Consider the following 23,359-nt stretch of genomic DNA (forward strand, 5'->3'; position numbering starts at 1 on the left):
AATTCTGTTTTTTTTTACTTTAAGATGCTGCCGTAGAATGATGACTTTGTACACATTTCACTGTACTCCTACATTCCTGCACTTGAATACGCATGAGAATAGTTTCTAATTCTAACTCTGTACTTTGTTTCTACATGCACAACAGTCAAACACCCTCTTGAATGCTTTAGTTGGACCTGTTTCAACTACACGCAATGCATTCCAGGTCTATGATACTGCCATAGATTGTTATAAAAGCTCAACTGTTTCAATAATGTCCTTTAGGGAAGGAAATCTGCTACGTTTACCTGGTTCTACACATGATGTCGGACCCACAGTAGTATATTATTGAATATTCCCAGAAAGGCTATGCCTTTATGATGTCATGATGACATCAGAACATATGCAGTTCCAGTGTAAAGTCCCTTGTGTCAACTTCAGTCGTCAGTGTGATGTTTACTATTGCAGTCACATAGTACAGCCATAAAATCTGTTAAGCATAGATTCCAGACTGTACAGTTCTTGTGGTACAATGGTATTGTCCCTAATTCTGGGCTAGAAAGTCCATATTCAAGGCTCACCTACCCTTGGAGGTATGTTTCAATGTGAGCAAACAGGTTGATGAAAAATAATTTCTAATCCAATGTATGTGTAAGTCTGTGACCTTGTAACAGTTGATCAAAATTGTCTGTCTCAACAGCCTTTATGATGTATGTTATAAGGACTCTCATACAGAAAGCAGTAAACCGTATGATTGGGTGTTTGGCCCAAGAAACCACATCACTTAGCAGTGGAATGATTCTTAGCTCCTCTCTGGAATAGCTTAGCAAGCTTAGAAGATAACGTTCACATCTCATTTAAAAAATGAAGAACTCCTTAACCCAGGTTAGCTGGAGGCTTAAGTACTCCAGCTGGTGACTTGCATGTTACAGACATATTTGAGCTTTTTTTTCCCCAAATTTATTGCCAGTTTTACTTTCAGCACCGGGTTTTCTGTGCAGATTTCAAGTTCCAGCATGAATAATTAATTCTCATTTGAAGTATTTCATGCTCACAGTCGGGTAATTAGCAAATTTGATACCTTTGTTGGGTGTTATACTGTTGGTTGTTTGACATGCAAATACACAGAAACAGACCCTTCGGTCCAACCAGTCCATGCTGAACATAATCCCAAACTAAACTCATCCCAACTGCCTGCATTTGGTCCACATCCAAGCAAACCTTTTTAATTCATGTATCTATCCAAATTTTTTTAAATGTTGTAATTGTACCCACATCCACCACTTCCTCAGGAAGTTCATTCCACACACAAAAAAAATTGCCTCATGCCTTTTTTAAATATCTCTTCTCACCTTAAAAATGTGTCCCCTAATCTTGAAATCCTCATGATAGGGAACAGAGAACAACCATGATCTCTATCTAAATTTCTCATAGAATAGAATCCCTACAGTGTGGAAACTGGCACTTCAGCCCAACAAGCCCACGCCGACTCTCAGAGCATCCCACTGAGACCCATTCCCCTATCATCCACCTAATCTACACATCCCTCAACACTGTGGGCAATTTTTCTTGGCCAATCCACCTGGCCTGCACAGTTTTGGACTATGGGAGGAAACCAGAGCACCCCGAGGAAAACCGTGCAAACTCCATACAGACAGTCACCCAAGGGTGGAATGGGTCCGTGGCGCTGTGAGGCAGCAGTGCTAACCACTGAGCTACTATATCTTATTAACTTTTATCAGGTTGCCTCTCAACCTCCTGCGCTCCAGTGAAAAAAGCCCCAGCCTATACAGCTTTTCTTTATAACTCAAACCTTTTTTCATTGGAATTTGTTTCTGTCCTTTACTACAATTTGCATTAATTCTTTGGAGTGTCTTTTTAACTTAACTGTAAAATGTAAGCTGCAAGAACTTGAGTGTGTTTATCTTACACTATATTCTTGGTGTAATAATAATGGCTTCCCATTCTGTTTTAATTCCGCTCCCTTTAAGGTATTCGTGAGATTGATGGTGCTTCAGAAAACCAGGAACCTGCGGCAAGAAATACCTTACAATCAACCAGATCGCTGTCCATCAACATTCCTAAGGTTTTAAGACTGATCCTTACTATTGAAAATAAATGAAGTGTAGTGTTACGGTACATAATTTTGTTAATATCAAATTACTGCGACATTCAGTGTTCTTCTTGATGTTTTAAGAACATTTCGCAAGACGTTTCATTGGAAATGCAATTACCTCGTGTCCCCTCCCCAAAATTACTAATTAGTTAAATTGTGAAATTGGCCCCAGGTTAATAAAAAGTCTACTATTTGTGCTTGCTGTGCATTGTTTCCTGTTGACTCTCCTGTTCATTTCAATATATGTCCTTGTACATTAACCCATCCCTTTCTGACACCTCAAAGAGCTTACAGGTCATTTTGCTTGTTGTTACTTAAAAACATTATGCTGCTTAAAAGTAGCCTCCAAATATATATATTTCCCATTTCTTCTCTAACTAATCAGCCAACCTTGGGGTGCAGAACTTGCAACAGAATACGTCATACATTTGGCACTCAAACATTAGGCTTGTATCGTAAGCCATGAATTTCTGGAAGAGGCTCATAACTGGAAAGTTCACTCTTTACAACGTGAGCATTTAGACTTTAATTCAGTATTTTAAAAAAATTCATATGCTTTGATTCTGCTTGCCTTGTCATTCCTGCTCTCTCCTTTCATAATTATTTTCCAAATCTTAATGCTGCCGTATTTATAAGCATGACAGAAGAGAACAACCTTAATTTTTTTTAGAAGTTAAAATAGAGAACAAATTTGTACTGATCATGCTGAAGGCATGTTCGCTATGAAGTTGGCTTTTGATTGATTATTTTGTAACAACTGTAAGCAGTGGGTTTCTTTGCTAACATGGCTGCATTGATTTTTAATATAAAACACATTTCATGTAATGAAATGTCCCAAGGCACTTTGCAGGAAGTTTAAAAGTATGACACTGAGACACACGGCATATTTAGATCAGATGCAAAGTAGCTTGATCAGAAGGTATATTATAAGGACTTGAGCCTTCAAACTTCAAAGGCAGAAACCAAGGAGGAGTGTGGGTAGACCATGCCAGAAATGAAGGTGTAGATAACCGAAGGCATCGCCACTTACATTGGAGCAGCTGATGCAGGGATGGAAGATTTCAAAAGAATGATGAGAATTTTAGAATTAAGTTGTTGCTTGACAAGGAGGTAACCATTGAGCAGGCACAAGAGCTACAGTGGAACTGGACTTGCTGCAAATTTAGAAAGGGAAAGCAAGGATTTAGATGATCTTCAGTTTATGAAGCGTAGAATGTGGGACACAATCCAGGAGTACATCAGAATAACCCAATCTAGGGGTAAGATAGGCATAATTGAGTGTTCAGCACCAGATGAGCTGAGATGGGGATAAAGGCAGCTGATTTGGAAGTGGAAATAGAAGTCTTAGTGATGGCATGAATGAGGATAAAGCAAAACAAAGTTCCAAACTTTTTCCTGGCACTACCATTACAGATACTCAAGCCCAGAGAAATTATACCTTTATCTTAAAGTTTCTGCTTAACAAACACTTAGGGTTTTGTTGCTGTAGTTTTGTGAAGACAATTTGACGTGTCCTTTCCAAGTCTGCTGAATGAACTTGTCAAAAATCTGAGAGCCTAAATGTTCTCAATTCTAATAACCTGCAGATTTCTAGCCAAACTCTTCTAACTAAACTCTTCTGCTGTGGTATCAGAGATAATGGGAACTGCAGATGCTGGAGAATTCCAAGATAATAAAATGTGAGGCTAGATGAACACAGCAGGCCAAGCAGCATCTCAGGTGCTCCTGAGATGCTGCTTGGCCTGCTGTGTTCATCCAGCCTCACATTTTATTATCTTCTGCTGTGGTGACTTGTTCCCTGAAATCTTTCCAGAAGAAGAAGTAAATTTGATCTAAACTGAACCCAGGTTACTTCTGAACTAAGGTAAAAGAACTTGCCCAATCCAAGATTCTTCTGAACTGACAACAAATCTAATGGTTTTACATATTTGTGTTACCAGTCGTTGACCCAATAGTGTAAATATCTTGCCATTAACCTCAAAGGTATTTGCAATCAATGATAATAAAATGTGAGGCTGGATGAACACAGCAGGCCAAGCAGCATCTCAGGAGCACAAAAGCTGACGTTTCGGGCCTAGACCCTTCATCAGAGAGGGGGATGGGGGGAGGGAACTGGAATAAATAGGGAGAGAGGCGGAGGCGGACCGAAGATGGAGAGTAAAGAAGATAGGTGGAGAAGGTGTGGGTGGGGAGGTAGGGAGGGGATAGGTCAGTCCAGGGAAGACGGACAGGTCAAGGAGGTGGGATGAGGTTAGTAGGTAGCTGGGGGTGCGGCTTGGGGTGGGAGGAAGGGATGGGTGAGAGGAAGAACCGGTTAGGGAGGCAGAGACAGGTTGGACTGGTTTTGGGATGCAGTGGGTGGGGGGGAAGAGCTGGGCTGGTTGTGTGGTGCAGTGGGGCGAGGGGATGAACTGGGCTGGTTTAGGGATGCAGTGGGGGAAGGGGAGATTTTGAAACTGGTGAAGTCCACATTGATACCATATGGCTGCAGGGTTCCCAGGCGGAATATGAGTTGCTGTTCCTGCAACCTTCGGGTGGCATCATTGTGGCAGTGCAGGAGGCCCATGATGGACATGTCATCAAGAGAATGGGAGGGGGAGTGGAAATGGTTTGCGACTGGGAGGTGCAGTTGTTTGTTGCGAACTGAGCGGAGGTGTTCTGCAAAGCGGTCCCCAAGCCTCCGCTTGGTTTCCCCAAGCAAGATAACCAAGCGGAGGCTTGGGGACCGCTTTGCAGAACACCTCCGCTCAGTTCGCAACAAACAACTGCACCTCCCAGTCGCAAACCATTTCCACTCCCCCTCCCATTCTCTTGATGACATGTCCATCATGGGCCTCCTGCACTGCCACAATGATGCCACCCGAAGGTTGCAGGAACAGCAACTCATATTCCGCCTGGGAACCCTGCAGCCATATGGTATCAATGTGGACTTCACCAGTTTCAAAATCTCCCCTTCCCCCACTGCATCCCTAAACCAGCCCAGTTAATCCCCTCCCCCCACTGCACCACACAACCAGCCCAGCTCTTCCCCCCCACCCACTGCATCCCAAAACCAGTCCAACCTGTCTCTGCCTCCCTAACCGGTTCTTCCTCTCACCCATCCCTTCCTCCCACCCCAAGCCGCACCCCCAGCTACCTACTAACCTCATCCCACCTCCTTGACCTGTCCGTCTTCCCTGGACTGACCTATCCCCTCCCTACCTCCCCACCCACACCTTCTCCACCTATCTTCTTTACTCTCCATCTTCGGTCCGCCTCCCCCTCTCTCCCTATTTATTCCAGTTCCCTCTCCCCATCCCCCTCTCTGATGAAGGGTCTAGGCCCGAAACGTCAGCTTTTGTGCTCCTGAGATGCTGCTTGGCCTGCTGTGTTCATCCAGCCTCACATTTTATTATCTTGGAATCTCCAGCATCTGCAGTTCCCATTATCTCTGGTATTTGCAATCAATTGTCTTTTGACAAAATTTGGATTTAATTTAATTGCTACTCTAAAAGCACTCCCCGACCTCCATTTTTGTGAAAGGAAAGCCTTCACAGAAGCAACCGTCACCTATCTGCTTCTAATTTGAAATCCAAGTTCCGAAAAACGTGTGTGTGTGTGTGTAGAGATATTTTCACATGTTCAAAGAACGATTAATTGGATCAAGGTTAGAAAATGACTATTTTACATGTGTTTACATAACAACGTTAAAGATATGACATTTAGTCATTGTTGTTCTTCCAATTGTTTTCACACTTGTCCTACAAGCCATATATTTGCTAGGGGTCTTAGTGTCTTGATCAAGTGTCCATTCATCAGGCCATTTTATGTTGGCAATTGTCCAACCAATCTGGACCACATACTTAACCAATGTCCAGACATTTGCTGGTATTGCTGCTACTACCCACAGTTCTCCTGACCAATTACAGTGACTCATATTGTCTATCTCAAGACAGCCAGGAATCAAACTTGTGTTGCTGTCAAGAAGTTTCCCTTGTCATGATGTGCCAAGAAGAGTGCCAGTGACAGTATTCAGATTCAATACCCTGGTTAAAGTTAATTCTGACAGCATAAAAACAAGGCATTTTAATCTTTTCTATGATAAAAAAATGTTTACTTAATACCTGCTCTGTTCTGAATAGAAGCTCACTTTCTCTAAAGTCAGAAGATTGTGTGTTCAGGCCTCATAGTTTTTTTTTTACATTCACTCATTGGATATTGGTTTCACTGACAAGACTTGCATTTAATTGCACATTTCAGATTTTGCCACCTCCTTGAATACAGCTAATGCAGCTGAATGATTTAATAGTCCAATTCATTGGACAATTAAGAGTCAGCCACAATGCTGTCGTTCAGGTGCCACTTATGCAGAACTGGGTCAAGATATCAGTTTTCCTTTCCCAAAGGATATAAGTGAACAAGATGACAATTTGTGACAATTCAGCAGTTTCATGGTCTATTATCACTGATAGTTGCGTTTTAGATAAGATTTTTATTTAGCTAACTAAATTTAAATACCTCAACAACTGTTAGATGGGAACATCTGCATTCAGAGCTGAAGTAGGCCACTCAGACCTTTGAACTCAAAGTGGCCCCCAAACCTCCGCTTGATTTCCTCGATGTAGAGGAGGCCACATTAGGAACAGCGGATACACTATACCACATTAACAGATGTGCAGGTGAACATCTGTTTGATGTGGAAGGTCTTCTTAGGGCCTGGGATGGGTGTGAATGGGGAGGTAGAGGGGCAGGTGTAGCACGTCCTGCGGTTGCAGGGAAAAGTGCTGGGGGTGATGGGGCTGGTGGGGAGTGTGGAGGGGAGAAGGGAGTTGAGGGGAGAAGGGAGTTGAGGAGAGAGTGGGCCCTCCAGAAAGCAGATAAGAGTGGCGATAGAAAACTGTCTTTGGTAGTGGGGTCAGATTGCAGATGATAGAAGTGCTAGAGGATGATGCGTTGGGATCCGGAGTTGGTGGGGTGGTACGTGAGGACAAGTGGGATTCTGTTTTGGTTGTTATTGTGGGGAGAGAGTGTGAGGGATGAGTTGCAGGAAATGCGAGAGACACGGTTGAGGGTGTTTTCGACCGCTGTGAAGGGGAAGTTGCGGTCCTTGAAAAATGAGGATATCTAGGATGTCTCGGAGTGGAGTGCCTCATCTCGGGAGCAGATGCGGTGGAGGTGAAGGAATTGGGAATACGGGATGGCGTTTTTGCAGGAAGGTGGGTGAGAAGAGGTGTATTCTGGTTAGCTGTGGGAGTAGGTAGGCTTGAAATGGATATCACTTTCCAGGTGGTGGCTAGAGTTGGAAACAGAGAGGTCCAGGAAGGAGAGAGAGGTACTGGACATGGTAGAGGTGAACTTAAGGTTGTGGTGGAAGGTGTTAGTGAAGTGGATAAACTGTTCGAGCTCTTCCTGGGAGGCAGTGCCGATACAGTCATCGATGTAACGGAGGAAGAGGTGGGTAATGGGGCCAGCGTAGCTTCGGAAGAGGGATTGTTCCACGTATCCTATAAGGAGCAGGCATAGCTTTGCCTCTTGTGGGTACCAATGGCCACCCCCTTTGTCTGTAGGACGTGGGAGGAATTGAAGGAGACCCGCTTCCAGACCTGCTGAGTTTCTCCAGTTGGTTTTTATTTAAAATCTCCGGTGTTTGCAGTCCTTTCTTTGTAAAGGTATATACAGGCCAAATCTGAATTGCAACAAAAGAGTATGCAGTTTCATTTCAGAATATCGTGTTCCTTGTTGAATTGTGTTTTGAATAACAGTGCAAAAGATAGAGTGAGGACAGAGGAGGTTTCCCCACTGTGGGAGGAAAACATTAAAATTCAGGCACAAGTATCAACTACAACTTCTACGTTCCAATAAAACAGCACAGGCACAGGCTTTTCTGCCCGTCAAGTCTGCGCTGATTCCCAATCCTTATTTAGACCTGCTACTTATCGCCTATCTGCGATATCTATCGCTCTGTTCACCTCCTATTTGTGTGTCTATCAAGGTGCACCTTAAATGTTGCTAATGTATCTACTTCCACCACCTCCACTAGCAGTTAGTTCCAGGCACCCATCCGCCTCTGTGAAAATTTTGTACAATTTCCCATGAGACTGTACCTTCTGTAACAGCCTGCTATTAGGTACCTCATCAAATGGCTTACTAAAGTCCATGTAACAACATCCACTGCCCTTCCCTCATCAATCATTCTTGTCACTCTCTCAAAAAACTTAAAAGTTGGTGAGATATGAACTTCCCTGCACAAATATATGCGTCTTATCACAAACAAGACCATTCGCTTTCAAATGTGAATAAATCCTTTCTATCAGACTCTCGTCCAACTGCTTCACCCCATTGATGTGAGGCTCAGTGGCCTGTAATACCTGGATTATATTCATTTCCCCTCTTAAAAGAAGGAACAATGTTGACCAATCTCCAGACTCTGGAACCTCTCCTGAGGCCAAAGAGGATGCAGAGATATCAGTTAAGGCCCCATCTATTTCTTCCCTTGCCTCTCACCATATCCTGGGATAGATCCCATCTGGCATTAGGGACTTCGTCCTTCATTATGTCGGCCTGCCCAAAAGTATTCAAACGCCTTTTCCTAATCTCAGCATTCGTCACATCCTTCTCTTTGGTGAAATCTGATGGAAAGTAGTCATTAAGAATCTCACGCATTTTCTCTGGCTCCGCGCAAATTCTCTCCCTTTTTATCCTTGAATGAGCCTAATCTTTCTGTAGCTACCGTCTTGCTCCTAATATATGTATAAAATGCCTTGGAATTCTCTTTAACATTGATGGCAAAGAACATTTCATAGCCCCTTTTAGCCCTGTTAACTCTGTGCTTGAATTCCTTCCTATTTTCTCTATATTCTTCAAGGACTTTGTTTTTAGTTGTGTAGGTCTTAGGTATGCTTCTCTTTTAGATGACTAAACTGATAATTTTCCCTGTTATCCAAGGCTCCCAAATGCTGCCATTCCTGTCCTTCATTTTCACAGGAACATGCATGTCCTGCACTCTAAAGAACTGGCCCTTCCAAAGACTCCCATATGTCAGATTTACCCTCAAACAGCCGCTCCCAATCTACATTCACCAATTCTTGTTTTATTTAGTTATCGTTAGCCTTCCTCCAATTTAGCATCTTCAGCCAAAGTCCACTATTGTCCTTTTTTATCAGTATTCGAAAACGTACTGAATTATGGTCACTATTCCCAAGATGCTTCTTCACTGAAACTTTGATCACCTAGCCGGACTGATTTTGCAATACCAGGTCCAGTATGGCCCTTTCCTTGGACCATCTGCAAGCTATTTGAAAAAACCTTCCTGCAGACATGTAACAAATTGCTCCCTGACCAAACCCCTGGCACTAAAGAGGCCCCAGTCAATTTTCTTGAATTGTCCTGGAGGACTTCTAACAAAACAAGCAGAACTAGTTGCTATTAACATTACTACATTTTTAAGGTAGTTAAAGAAAACGGTCAGGGACATCAGACTCTTTCCTTTTGTCTCTTGGCCCCTTTCACCTTTATATTGTTACAGTACTGCTCTATTTTAGATTTAATGGCTCACCATAAGCAAACAATGTAACATTTGCTTCAGAGTGTATCCTGCGTTTTTTCCTATAACCTGTAACAATATAGGTTTGTTTGTAGATCTTTTGTAGCAAATTCCACATTGAAGATGATGAAATTATTTACTTTGAGCACCTGTTTCTTTTTAACTGCTTTTATTTCAGTTGATATTTTCAATCATTTGCCAACTTCATTAAAACTATGTGAGTGCATCACTCTGACATTAAAATTTCACCTGTGGAATGCAATAAATTATGGGTGTGATGTTGGATTGTAATGTTAGACGATATCGTCTTGCAGGATGACAATGGCAGTTTCCTCTGAAAAGAAGTTTAACATCATTGAAGTATTTATGAACTGCCAATAGGAATGGGTACAGGGACTGGAATATTTTTTTCTGTGTTCCCGTGCAGTTATTAATAATCTGTTATTCTTTGGTTTGTTTCTTAATTCCATGTAGGTAATTGCAAATTCACAGAAGAAAAGTTCTGCACAGTTTCAAGCATTTACTGAAGGTAATTCATTTCCTTTACAAAATGATCATACTGAATATTTCTGTAGGAAAGAGGCTTGTGAATTGAATGAGCTAAGGTCTTCATTGTTATAATTAGTAGTCCAAGAATTTGTTTCCAACTTCAGTGATGCTAAGCGTTTCTTCACAATTAACTGCTTTTTTCAAAACTCTTTACCTCACTATTCTCACCATTTACTCCAGCATCAAGTATGTAGAGCCAGTAGTTTCGTCACTTTGAAAAGTTAATTGTTTCTAAACCTTGGTTTCTGTTAGGACATTTATTTCATCTTCTCTTCCCTGCTTTTCGCCTATTTCTCTGTCCCCTATGTACTTTTACTCAAGTCTAATATGATTCTGCAGTTTTTCGTATATCCTCTTTCCACTTTGCTTTTCTGTTTCCTATATTTTTTCAATACTCACCTTTTACCTGAATTCTGGTTTCTATTTCCTTGTTCCTGTTTTCTAACAACTTCTGACAACTTCACTCCCTATCCTTGCTCCTGTACATAACAATATTGATGGTGACTTCCTTTGTTCAGGCATCACTCTTCTGCTTTCAAAATTGCCATCATTACCCACTTAAAAATGAAAGGTGCTACTGATCCATTCACCTTTTCAACTATCTCTTTATTCATTCATGGGATATGCAGGCCTCTAACATGAATGGGATCTGCATGTCTCTGTGGATTTCCCACCCATAACAACCCTTGAAAATGATGCTGTGCCTTCTTGAACCTCTGCAGTCCATGTGACGTGGGTATAATACAATGTTTTGATGGGAGGAGTTACAGGACTTTGTCCCAATGACAGTGATGGGCTGCAACCTCTTTTAAAATGTCAATAAATGGTTACTATGTTAAGGTCCTAGGAGAATATAATAATGACCCAAATTAGGACAACATTCTAACCACTTAACATCATAAACACGTGAAACTGACAAAAACTTATGACATATACATACATACAGTTAATTGTGTAAATTCAGATATTGCCCTTTCACTGGACATGCTGTTAAATACTTCACAGATAACTCTCTTTAGAAATAGCTGAACTGATTACCTTTCTTTCCTTTGTACAAACACATTGCTGTTGAAACCTTTAGATAAGGTTACATCCTGTTAGTGACTTGTAACTAGTTTTTAAGTGTGCAAATCATAATTACTGATGAAAACCTCTCTGGCTCCAAACTATTTCAATGTTTGCATATATGCATAAAATCTAGGCTACTAAATAAATGCTTAATAATTTAAGAACATAAGAAATATGAGCAGGTGTAGACATATGATCCCCCAGTCTTCCTCTGCCATTCATGATAGTCATGGCTGACCTTAAGCTTTAGCTCAATTTCCCTGCATGCTTCTCATTTCCATTAATACACTGAAAGCAAAAGTCTGTCTTTTAAATCCTTGTGCACTGTAAGCAGTTTCCATCCAACACCGCACCCCGACCACCCCAACACCCCCAATCATTGTTGCCACCATCACCGCCACCACTGCTTGTAATGATTCTAATGTTCGAATAACTCTTGGACTCCAGGATTTTAAAGTCATCAAATACAAGATTTGGTTTGGATACAAACTCACCTGACACCCTGATACAAATAATACTTAGAGATTTTTTTTCCAAGCAGCCTGTCATAGATTTTATTACACGTCAGTGAAGCAGTAAGACTTCAAGCCAGAGGTGAAGACTCAACCACTACACCACCAGAGCACTAAATAAAACTCAAGCTGGTTTCAATGAAACAACAGCAGTTTGTACGATTAAGTCCCCATATATTTTAACCTCAGTGCTCTCCCCTTCCTCAGCAGCCCTCACCTCCAAACTTACAGAGCCACCACAACTTATTAGGTTAAAGAAATGTTTAACTGACAGTCTCAAGTAAAACCATGTTTCTGCCAAACTTTAGTTAATTCAGACCTAAACCTTCTGGTTTTGGTTGTTACCCTCTCTGGATACAAATTACATTTCAGAAGAGGGGAGAAAAGGATGGCACGGTGGCTCAGTGGTTAGCACTGCTGCCTCACAGTGCCAGGGACCCGGATTTGATTCCAACCTTGGGCAACTGTCTGTGTGGAGTTTACACAATCTCCCTGTGTCTGCATGGGTTTCACCCAGGTGCTCTGGCTTCCTCCCATAGTCCAGAGATGTGCAAGTTAGGTGGGTTGGCTGTGCTAAATTGCCCCATGTTGTCCAGTGATGTGTAGGTCAGAGGGGATAGCCATGGTAAATAATGAGTCTGGCATGGATCTCGTGTCTGTGATGCCCATTGGAGGGTCGGCATGGACTTGTTGGGCTAACTGGCCTGTTTCCACACTACAGGGATTCTGTGAAATATGATTCTATTATGTAAATCTCTCAACCCCAGTTCTCTGCTGATTAGGCTGATAATTTACAGTCCTCCACACAGATAATAGTTGTGGTGAGAATTGTTGGTCCACAAACCAGTTCGGCTGTGACTGCAGTGCTAAACCCTTCACTCTTGTTCTTTTTATGGTAATCTTTGTTGAACTAGCATAAATACATTTCCTGAAGTTATCTTGCTGGATAGTCAATGGTTAGCGCCTTATTTGATCCTCAGGGTTGTTCTGGACAGACCTGAGCAGTGCTAATGTTATTTCTACAACTGAAAACAGTCCATTCCAGCAAAGCTGATCATTATATGGAAGGGTTCCTTTCTTCAGTGAAAGGGGTAACTGGATGTTGTCTGGAGCAATTGGTTATGGCAATGGACTCCTCTTTCTTAATTTGGTTTCATGATGGTGCTTATCTCGGGTTCTTGTTGTGATAATATCTCAAATTCCAGTCCTTGTAATCATAATATAACTGTGATGCAGTGTCTGAGGTGTAGCCTTCTCTATGTTTGTGTTAAGGCCTGGTTTTCACTTATTATATTTGTGTCCTTTTGGTTTATCCATCAAGTCCAGATAAAATGCAGTTGGATGGGATTCAGATTATAGAACATCCACAACTTCACAGGATAGAAAATTCTAATGATTCACATGTCTTTAAATGAAGAACATAGAACAGTACAACACAGTACAGGCCCTTCAGCCCAGGATATTGTGCTGAACTTTTACCCTAATCCGAAGGTCTATCTAACTCCACCCCTGTCTTATACTATCGTCCATATACCCATCTAATAGCCATTTAAATGCCCCAATGTGGCCGACTCCACTGTCCTCTCCAGCAACGCATTCCACGCCCTGACCACTCTCTGAGTAAAGAATCTACCTCTGACGTCTGCCCTGTATGTACCTCCACTCACTTTAAAACTGTGCCGTGTCATAATAACTACCTCCACCCTAGGAAAAATTCTCTGGCTATCCACTCCATCTATACCTATGATCATGTACACCTCTATCAAGTCACCTTTCATCCTGCGTCATTGTAAAGAGAAAAGCCCTAGCTCTCCCAGCCTTTCCAGGCAACATCCTCGTAAATCTCTGCTGCACCTCCTCTGCACCTTTCCCCAACATTTCCACATCTTTCCTGTAATGAGGCGACCAGAACTGGACACCATACTCATTTTGTATATCTCTATCAAGTCACCTCTCATTCTTCGTTATTCTTCGTTATTCTAAAGAGAAAAGCCCTAACTCTCTCAACCTTTCCTCATAAGACCTTTCCTCCATTCCAAGCAACATCCTGGTAAATCTCCTCTGCACCTTTTCCAACACTTCCACATCTTTCCTGTAACGAGGTGACCAGAACTGGACACAATACTCCAGATGTGGCTGAACCAGGCTTTTGTATAGCTGGAGCATAACTTCACGGCTCTTGAACTCAATCCCTCCATTAATGAAAGCCAATACACCATACACCACCTTAACAACTCTATCCACCTGGGTGGCAGCTTTCAGTTATCTGTGAACATGAACCCCCAGATCCCTCTGCTCCTCCACACTGCAAAGAATCTTTCCGTTAACCCTGTATTCTGCTTTTAGTTTTGTCCTTCCAAAATGAATCACCTCGCACTTTTCAGGGTTAAACTACATCTACCACTTCTCAGCCCAGTTCTGCGTTATAACAATGTCCTTTTGTAATCTAGAACAGCTCTCCACACTGTCCACAACGTGACCCACCTTTGTATTATCTGGAAACTTGCTAATCCACCCTCCCACTCCTTCATTCCAAATCATTGACGAAAATCACAAATGGAGGAGAACCCAGGTCTGATCCTTGTGGTATACCACTCGTAACTGGGCACCATGTTGAATATTTTCCATTCACTACTACCCTTTGTCTTCTAAGGGTCAGCCAGTTCTGAATCCAATCTGCCCTATTTCCCCCTATCCCTTGCCTCCTTACCTTTTGCAAGAGCCTACCATGGGGAACATTATCATAGGCCTTATTTAAATTCATGTATACCACATCCACTGCTCTACCTTCATCCACATGCTTGGTGACCTCTTCAAAGAATTCAATAGGTTTGCGAGGCATGATCTACCCCTCACAAATCCATGCTGACTATTATAGCTACTAACTATAACTGACTATAAAGAAATTTCTCCAAATCAGTGATCAATCTCTTATCCTGAGAATATCCTCCCATGTTCTAGTTTCCCCAACTAATGAGAAAATAAGGTGATCACCTTTCATTCTTCTGAACACAAGCAAGTATCGGTCTAGTTTACTCAGTCTCTTATCATGTGACAACCCTCTTCATCCTCATCAGGAAATTTTGATGGACTACCTCCAAGGAACGGTATTCCTCTCATGAAGGGAATACACAGTTAGCAATTGAAGAAAGTAAATTACCATACAAACACAGGTTTAATGTCTGTATTGAAGTGCTTTACAAGGCAGCCAAGTGACATATTCAGATAACATAAGTCTTAAAAGTACATCTGTGTTGCAAATTGAATGACTTGAGGGGTAATTAAAATAGATAATTAAATTATGCAGTTCCTTTCAAAATAAAGGGCAAAGTTGAAATTGCAGATGTAACCAGATGACTCAAACTAATGTGATTTGACGTTTAGTATTACGGAAATGCAACTTGTTTGCAAGATCCCCCAAGAATAGAATCTGCAGTGTTTTGCAAGCCCTAATGCATTATAATTTTGGAACAAACAAGGCGTGTTACTGCCGGGTAAGACAGCCTGCATTGTCCTGGTGTACATGACTCTGGCTTCTTCCAGTTTCAGTATCCCCACCTCTACTGATCGCAGGTGCCAAGAGGGATATGAGGGTCAGCCAGTTTTTGCAGCTTGGATGACGCCCTTTGATCGAAGTGTTATTGTACTATGTGATATCAACTGCAGTAGAAGTAGCTTTTTTTTTGTCAAGTGTATCTCATGACGTTAACACATTGTGAGTATTTATGACATTGCAAAAAAGTCAAGATATCTGAACACTTTCAGAATCTTAAAATTGAGTTTTTGGTAAGTTCTGTTTTAAGTAAGCCTGGCTCATGGACTTGAATATGTGTGACAATATTTACAACACAGTGCTTTTACCTTACCATTTGAGTTAAGGGTTTAAACATCCCCCATAGGATTTAGCATATCTTCTGAGCTAACAGTGCAGTTTATGTAGTGCTGAGAAAGTGCTGTTTTGACAAAGATGAGATTAACTTGCATGTGTACCTCAGGATATCTCAGCTGACTTCACAACTGCTTAAATACATTTGCAATGGTAATCAGGATTTGTGTCAATGTCCCAGATGTTAATGACTGGATAACCTATATTAGTGATGGTTAAGTATTAGTCACGACATCATGAAGGTGTGCTGTGCTCCTCTTCAAGTAGTGTCACAGGATGTTTGACATCCAGTGGAGGCAGCCAGGCCATCTGCTTAATCTCTTATTCAAAAGGCAGAGCCTCTGGCAGTGCAATTTCTTTTCATTACTGCACTGGGAGTTCAGCCTTGATAAGGGGTTAAATCCTCTGGAATGTGATTTGAATCCATTAGATTCAGAGGGTAGAACTAAATACACACCCCTGACTCAGGTTTGGGAGTAGGGGGCATTCATTACAATGAGAGGGTGCTAGTTGAGGATCCTGCCTGATGCAATGCCAGTTTCCAGCTATGTGTACTGCTGTTGATTGAGGTGGGACTACTATGCATGAAATTGATGCACACTGTTTACTGAGATGTGGTGGAACAGAAAGTTGATGTTAAATGGGACAGGGCCGTGCCATGTTCGGAGGAACAGGTCAGGTTGTGCTGACGCTGTTGTATGATAGCATTCAAGATGGAGGGTGATCCAAACTGGGCTGTGGTTAAATCTGTAAAGGGAATGCAAATTTAGTGGGCCCTGTACAGTTCTGAGTACCTACCACATTTTTCATAAGGATTTAGAAATTACTTCAAAAGTACTGATTTTAAATGCCATGCAGTTTACTGGTATAATTTGCTGTACAGATCCTGTATATGTGCTCCAGGTTGTAATACTAAAAGAATACAATAAACATGAAGAAAGAATTGTGAACAGAGTCTCTAAGTGGTATTACACAGCATTAGCACAAGCCTGAAGGAAACATGAAATAACTTGAGCATTTCAAATACTTGTATCTGGTAATATCCAAGATACAAAAATATAAGTTGAACACTACATAGGAACAAGGAGCAGCTTAAGGGAGCTGGGTAAAAAGGAGTAATCAGTTATGCTTTGAAGCTGGCACATGAGCAACGAATTAAAGAGATATAAATAGCTTCTGAAGATGTGGAGATGTTAAATTGGAGGAGTTCAGGTAGTCTGTGATAATTAACTTGCTGTACCACGTATGGTGGAACAGAACAAAGGGAGCAAGGTAAAACTGTTCAGCTTCATATGACAATGGGTGTGGGATGGGATACAGAATCGGGTGTTCTATGGCAGATTTCCAAATGAGAAGATGGGAATTTTAAGACTCTCTCTGTATAGTGTGGTGTGGAACCATTTAAAGACAGCGTGGACTGGGTAATTGGGTGATCAGCAATTTGACTTGAATAAGATTCCAGTGCTGAACTCCTGGACTGAAAACAAAGTTACTGTTTGGGAGGTTTATACAACGTGAAACGAGCAGGCTGCCAGTTTCTTATTCATTGCTTATGGAAGAATGTACAGTGAAGACAATCTTTCAATGTTGAAAAGAGCAGCCTAACAAAGACAGAGAACTTAGGAACAGAAGTAGTCTATTTGGCCCCTCAAGCCTATTCTGCCATCGTTGAGATCACGGCTGATCTGCAGCCTAACTCCATGTACCTACCTTTGACCCATATCACTTAATACCCTTACCAGTATAAACTTTGTAATGGATTAAAAAACTAACAGCTGATCTAACATCGACTGCCGTTTTCAGAAGAGACCACCATTTATGTGAGGAACTGCTTCTTAACATCTCTCCTGAATGGTCTAGCCTTAATTCTCAGACTATACCCACAGTTCTATAATCTCAAACCAGCGGACATAGTTTATCTTTATTTCCCCTAACTTTTCCTGTTAATACTTTGAACACTTCAAATAGATCACTGCGTAATCTTCTAAATTCTATTGAAAACAAATCTAATTTGTATAATCTCACCTCATAACTTAACCCCTGAAATCCAAGTATCATTCTTGTAAACGCACATTGTAGTACCTTCACTACCAGTGTATATTTTCTAAGGTGTGGTGCCCAGATATCCTCATGGTACTCCCAACTGGAGTCTTGTATAGCTGCACTATAACTTCTATGCCCTTCTACTTCAGTCCTGTAGATATGAAGGCCAGCATTCCGTTAGCCGCCTTGATTATTTTCCTCACCTGTTCGTTGCATTTTAAAGATCTGTGCTCCTGAACCTCCAAATTTCATTAATACACTGTATTTCACTTAATGACATCTAAAAAGTTCTGTGGTGTATTCTTTTCCAGACCAAAATGGATGACCTCACACTTGCTTACATTGAACTCTGTCACAGTTTTGGCCATGCACCTCATTTATCAATATCCCTGTGTAATTTTATGTGATCATCAACAATGTCTGCAATGCCACCTAATTTTGTGTCACCAGTAAATTTGGATATATGACTCCCTATGCTATTATCCAAATCGTTAATGAATTATGTTAACAATTGACCCTCGCACAGGTCCTCATAGGACACTACTCGTCACATCCTGCCAATTTGAGTACCAACCCGTTATCCCTACTTTCTGTCACCTGCCTCTTAACCAGTTTCCCAGCCATGTCAGTAATTTGGCTACAATTCTATTGGCATCTACCTGGGTTTAGCAATCTCTTGTGCAGAACTTTTATCAAATGCCTTCCAGAAGTCCATATAAACAATATCCATAGACATGCCCACCAACCTCCATCAAGCAATTAACTGCATTGTGTGATTAAAATGTTGTGACTTATACCCCATAAGTCCAGTTTTATTCCAACTTCAGCATGCCCAAAATTAGAAGAAAAATATAAAATTGGAGTTCGGAAAGCCTGAACACCCCCACCCCCCACCGACAATCGAAGCCAGGATGGTGATGACCATTGATGAATCCCTGGTCCTACCCCCACTTCATAATAACCTATATTACCAATTCACTATCTTCTCCAACCTTTGAGTTGCCTCCTGTCACCAATGATTGATTCCTGTGCAGACTAGCATGCTATCTCCAATCCCTTTAATAGTCTTCGTCAATTTCCATATAACAGCAGTGGTCCTTGATAACCTTTCCTGCTTACCACCACTTTGACTTTTATGAACAAGCACTTAGGAATGATTTGGCATAAATCCCTAACCCACTTGGAAAACTCCAACTGATGTGAGACCAGATCTCTGACCGATCTCTGTACAGCTCCCCGACTTATTTACCACAAATCCTTGGGTTGGTTATACTGGACTTGCAGGACTGGCCACAGACCACTCCCCAGACTGTTATGCTGAACCTCTGACCATCCCAAGTGACCAACTGACTGTGTCCAAACCCCTAGACTGGCATCAGACACTGCCCTTGACGTACTGTGCTAGCACTCCCTGACTGATGGCAATGTCCCTGTGGTTGACCTAGGACAACTCCCACTTAGACTTTGAGATATCATTACTTGCTTAAAGCGCAGCAGTGTGTTTGCCACATAAGTTGCTGATACTTTCTGTAGGTGTGACATTGATCAGCCAAGGAGTGGACATCACTGCTGACAACCATGACTAGCTAGCTGGCTTTGTACACCTTGCGCTAAAATGCAGTGCAGTGCTGATATACTGAGGGTGGTAAAGTGCAAAAAAGCAAAGCAAAGATCCTGTAAGTGTCTTGAGTAGGTGCAAACTGAATGAGCATTGACAAAGATAATGAAGAAGCTTGAGTGCACCCTGCTACGATTCTTGCACTGTGTTCCTTTTCCTGTGTGCAAAGTAGCAAGTTCTCGAAGTGCTCCAAAATGCAGCATAACTGTTGGCTGTTTATCATGATGTTGTACTAAGGTTTTGTTGCATGTCCAATGCCAAACTCTGGAAAGGGTGTGGAACTGGTCTGTCCATAGTGTGTCGATGGGGATTGCTGGCCCAGATAGAGGCCTGGAGAAGGCAAGCAGCAGTCTAGAGCTGCCAGCTAATCACTCGAACTTAAATTTCAGAAATTAGCACCATCTCGTTTCACTCTACTGCATGCAAAAAATAGCATTCAAAGAAGGCTGTAAGATAGATTGTGAGGTTTTGCAAATGATTTGGATGTAGGAGTGGAAGGCTGGATTAGTAAGTTCACAGATAATACGAGGGTGGGTCGAGTTGTGGATAGTATGGAGGGCTGTTCTAGGTTACAAAGGGACATTGACAGGATGCAGAGTTGGGCTGAGAAGTGGCAGATGGAGTTTAACCCTGAAAAGTGTGAGGTGATTCATTTTGGAAGAACAAACTTAAAAGCAGAATACAGGGTTAACTGAAAGATTCTTGGCAGTGTGGAGGAGCAGAGGGATCTTGGGGTTCATGTCCACAGTTCCCTGAAAGCTGCCACCCAGGTAGATAGAGTTGTTAAGAAGGCGTATGGTGTGTTAGCTTTCATTAATGGAGGGATTGAGTTCAAGAGCCATGAAGTTATGCTCCAGCTATACAAAGCCTGGTTCAGCCACATCTGGAGTATTGTGTCCAGTTCTGGTCACCTCATTACAGGAAAGATGTGGAAGTGTTGGAAAAGGTGCAGAGGAGATTTACCAGGATGTTGCCTGGAATGGAGGAAAGGTCTTATGAGGAAAGGTTGAGAGAGTTAGGGCTTTTCTCTTTAGAATGAGAGGTGACTTGATAGAGATGTACAAAATGATCATAGAGTGGACAGCCAGAGACTTTTTCCTAGGGTGGAGGTAGCTATTCCAAGTGGAGGTAGATGTAGGGGAGATATCAGAAGTAGGTTCTTTAGTCAGAGTGGTAGGGGTGTGGAATGCATTTCCAGAACGGGTAGTGGAGTCGGCCTCGTTAGGGGCTTTTAAGCGGCATTTAGATAGGCATATGGATGATAGTATAAGGTAGGGGTGGAGGTTAAATTGACCTTAGTATTAGGGTAAAAGATTGGCACAACATTGTGGGCTGAAGCGCCTGTACTGTGCTGCACTGTTCTATGTCCTATATCGGTACAGAATTAGGCCATTCGGCCCTTCAAATTGGCGCTGCCATTCAATGTGATATGGCAGATCTGATCATCCTCAACTACACTTTCCTGCTTTACCCCAAAAAGCTTATTTCCCCTAATCATCTAAAATCTGCCCATCTCAATTTTGAATATAGTTAATGACTCAGTCTCAACAGCCAACAGTGAAGAATTTCACAGATTGCAGACCCTGAGAAATAGAGAGAAGCATTTTCCTATTCTCAGTCTTAAATGGGCAACCGCATGTTCTGAAATGTGCCCTCTGGTCATATCTGACCAAAACTGTTCACAGTATTCCAAGTATGGTCTGAGCAGTGCCTTGTACGATTTTAGTAAGTCATCCTTTTTCTTTACTCCATTCCTTTTGAAATACAGGATAATTGTCCATTTGTGTTCCCTATTATAGGCTGAACTTAGATGCTTTTTTTTCGTGGTTCGTACACAAGGACCCCCAATCCATCTGTGTTGCAGACTTTCCTCATTTAAATATTATTCAATTCTTCTATTCTTCCTGCCAAACTGATTGCTGTCACATTTCCCACAATATTCCATCTGTCGAGACTTTTGCTCGGTAGAGGATGAAGCTCTGCAACTATCCCCATCCTCGATGGAAAAACCCAACACATCAGTGCAAAAGATAAGGCTGAAACATTTGCAACGATCTTCAGTCAACTGCTTGATTAGTCTAGGTCTCCTCCAGTGGTCTCCAGCATCACAGATGTCAGTCTTCAGCCAATTTGATTCACTCTACATAATATCGAGAAACAGTTAGAGGTACTGAATGCTGCAAAGATCATGACAGTAGTACTGAAAAGGCGTGCTCCTGAACTAGTTGCTCCCCTAGCCAAGGGCTTCCAGTAGAGTAAGCCGATATCTAGTCGACAATGTGGCAGATTGCTCAGGTATGTCTTGTACACAAAAACAAGACAAGTCCAACCTGCCCAATTACAGCCCATCAGCCTACTCCTCCTTCAATAAAACATTGGGAAGTGTTATAACAATGGTATGAAGGAGCAGATGCTTAGCAATAATCTGCTCATTGATGCCCAGTTTGGGTTCCACCAGGGCCACTCAGCTCCTGACCTCATTGCAGCATTGGTTCAAACATGGACAAAAAAATTAAATTCCAGTGGTGAGGTGAGAGTGAGACCACCTTCAAGGAGCCTCAGTATAACTGGAATCAGTTGGTGTCAGAGAGCAAGCTGTTTACTGATTGAAGTCATACCAGGCATGTAGGAAAATGTCAGAGGTTGTTGGAGGTCAGTCAGCTCCAGGACATCACTGCAGGAGTTCTTCAGAATAATGACCTCGGCCCAACCATCTTCAACTGCTTCATCAATGACTTTCTGTCCATTGTAAGGTCAGAAGTGGAGATGTTTGCTGATGATTGCATAATGTTCAGCACCATTCGTGCCTCCTCAGATACTGAAGCATGTTCAAATGACCATAAGATAAAGGAGCAGAATTAGGCCATTCAGATAATTGAGTGTCTTTACCATTTGATCTTGGCTGATGTGTTTGTCATCTCAATCTCCTGCTTTTTCCCCCATAACCCTTGATCCCCTTACCGTCTATCTATGTCTAAATGTACTCAATGACTTGGCCTCCACAGTTCTCAATGAGTTCCATAGATTAACCACCCTCTGGCTGAAGAAATTCCTCCACATCTCAGTTTTAAATGGTGGCAAGAGCAGAAATATACTGCTGAGGCTGTATAAGGCTTTGGTCAGACCGCATTCGGAATATTGTGAGCAGCTTTGGGCCCTATATTTAAGGCCCTATATCTATCGGACTGGCATTAGTTTCAATCACATGATCATCCTTCTTCGCTCCATCGAGTCTTGACTCGGAATCCTCAAGCCCTTCATTCATGTAAACCTTCTCAAAAAACCTAATGCCAGACCGACAGATATAGGGCCATAGATATAGGGCCCAAAGCTGCTCACAGTGTTCCAAATGCGGTCTGACCAAAGCCTTATACAGCCTCAGCAGTGTATTTCTGCTCTTGCTTTCTAACCTCCTTGCAATAAATACTAAAGTTAAATTTAGGTTTGTGTCATCTGCAAACTTAGCAACGATGCCATCATTCCTTCGTCCAGATAGCTCATGTATAATGTGAATAGTTGTAGTTCCACCTTGGATCCCTGTGGAGTTCCACTAGTTACCAGCTGCTATCCTTAAAAAAAAAAACCCTTTATTCCTACTCTCTGCCTTCTGCCACTCAGCCACTCAGCCAATCCCCAATCCATACCAGTACCTACCCCGACCACCAAGAGTGCTCATCTTATTTAGCAGCCTATTATGTGATGCCTTGTCAAAGATCTTCTGGAAATCCAAACAAATCCAAAGCCTTCCTCTTTCTAATTTGCTCACTGCCTCTTCAAAGAATTCTAACAGATTTGTCAGGCTTAACCTTCCCTTGATGAAACTGTGTTGACTCAGCTTTATTTTACTATGCACTTCCAAGTACTCCACAATCTCATCCTTAACAATGGGCTCTTGGAATCTTACCAATGACTGAGGTTAAGCTAACTGGCCTATAGTTTTCTGCCTTCTGACTCGCTCCCTTAAGAAGGAGAGTTACATTTGCCATTTTCCAGTCATCTGGAACCCTCTCTGATTCCAATAATTCCATTACAAATGCCTCTACAATCTCCTCTACTATCTTCTTTG

General features: G+C 42.0%; 1 protein-coding gene across 1 annotated transcript in view; it reads left to right on the forward strand.

The window, feature by feature from the left end:
- The window catches only part of cep72 (centrosomal protein 72), a 161,343-nt gene that overhangs the window by 86,162 nt on the left and 51,822 nt on the right, over positions 1-23,359 (forward strand). Inside the window, exons 7-8 of the mRNA XM_048523216.2 lie at positions 1,971-2,065; positions 10,092-10,146. Coding sequence (XP_048379173.2) covers positions 1,971-2,065; positions 10,092-10,146 — 150 coding nt within the window. The remainder of the gene's footprint in view (positions 1-1,970; positions 2,066-10,091; positions 10,147-23,359) is intronic.

Source organism: Stegostoma tigrinum, chromosome 2 (assembly GCF_030684315.1).
Source record: "Stegostoma tigrinum isolate sSteTig4 chromosome 2, sSteTig4.hap1, whole genome shotgun sequence".
Classification (NCBI taxonomy): domain Eukaryota; kingdom Metazoa; phylum Chordata; class Chondrichthyes; order Orectolobiformes; family Stegostomatidae; genus Stegostoma; species Stegostoma tigrinum.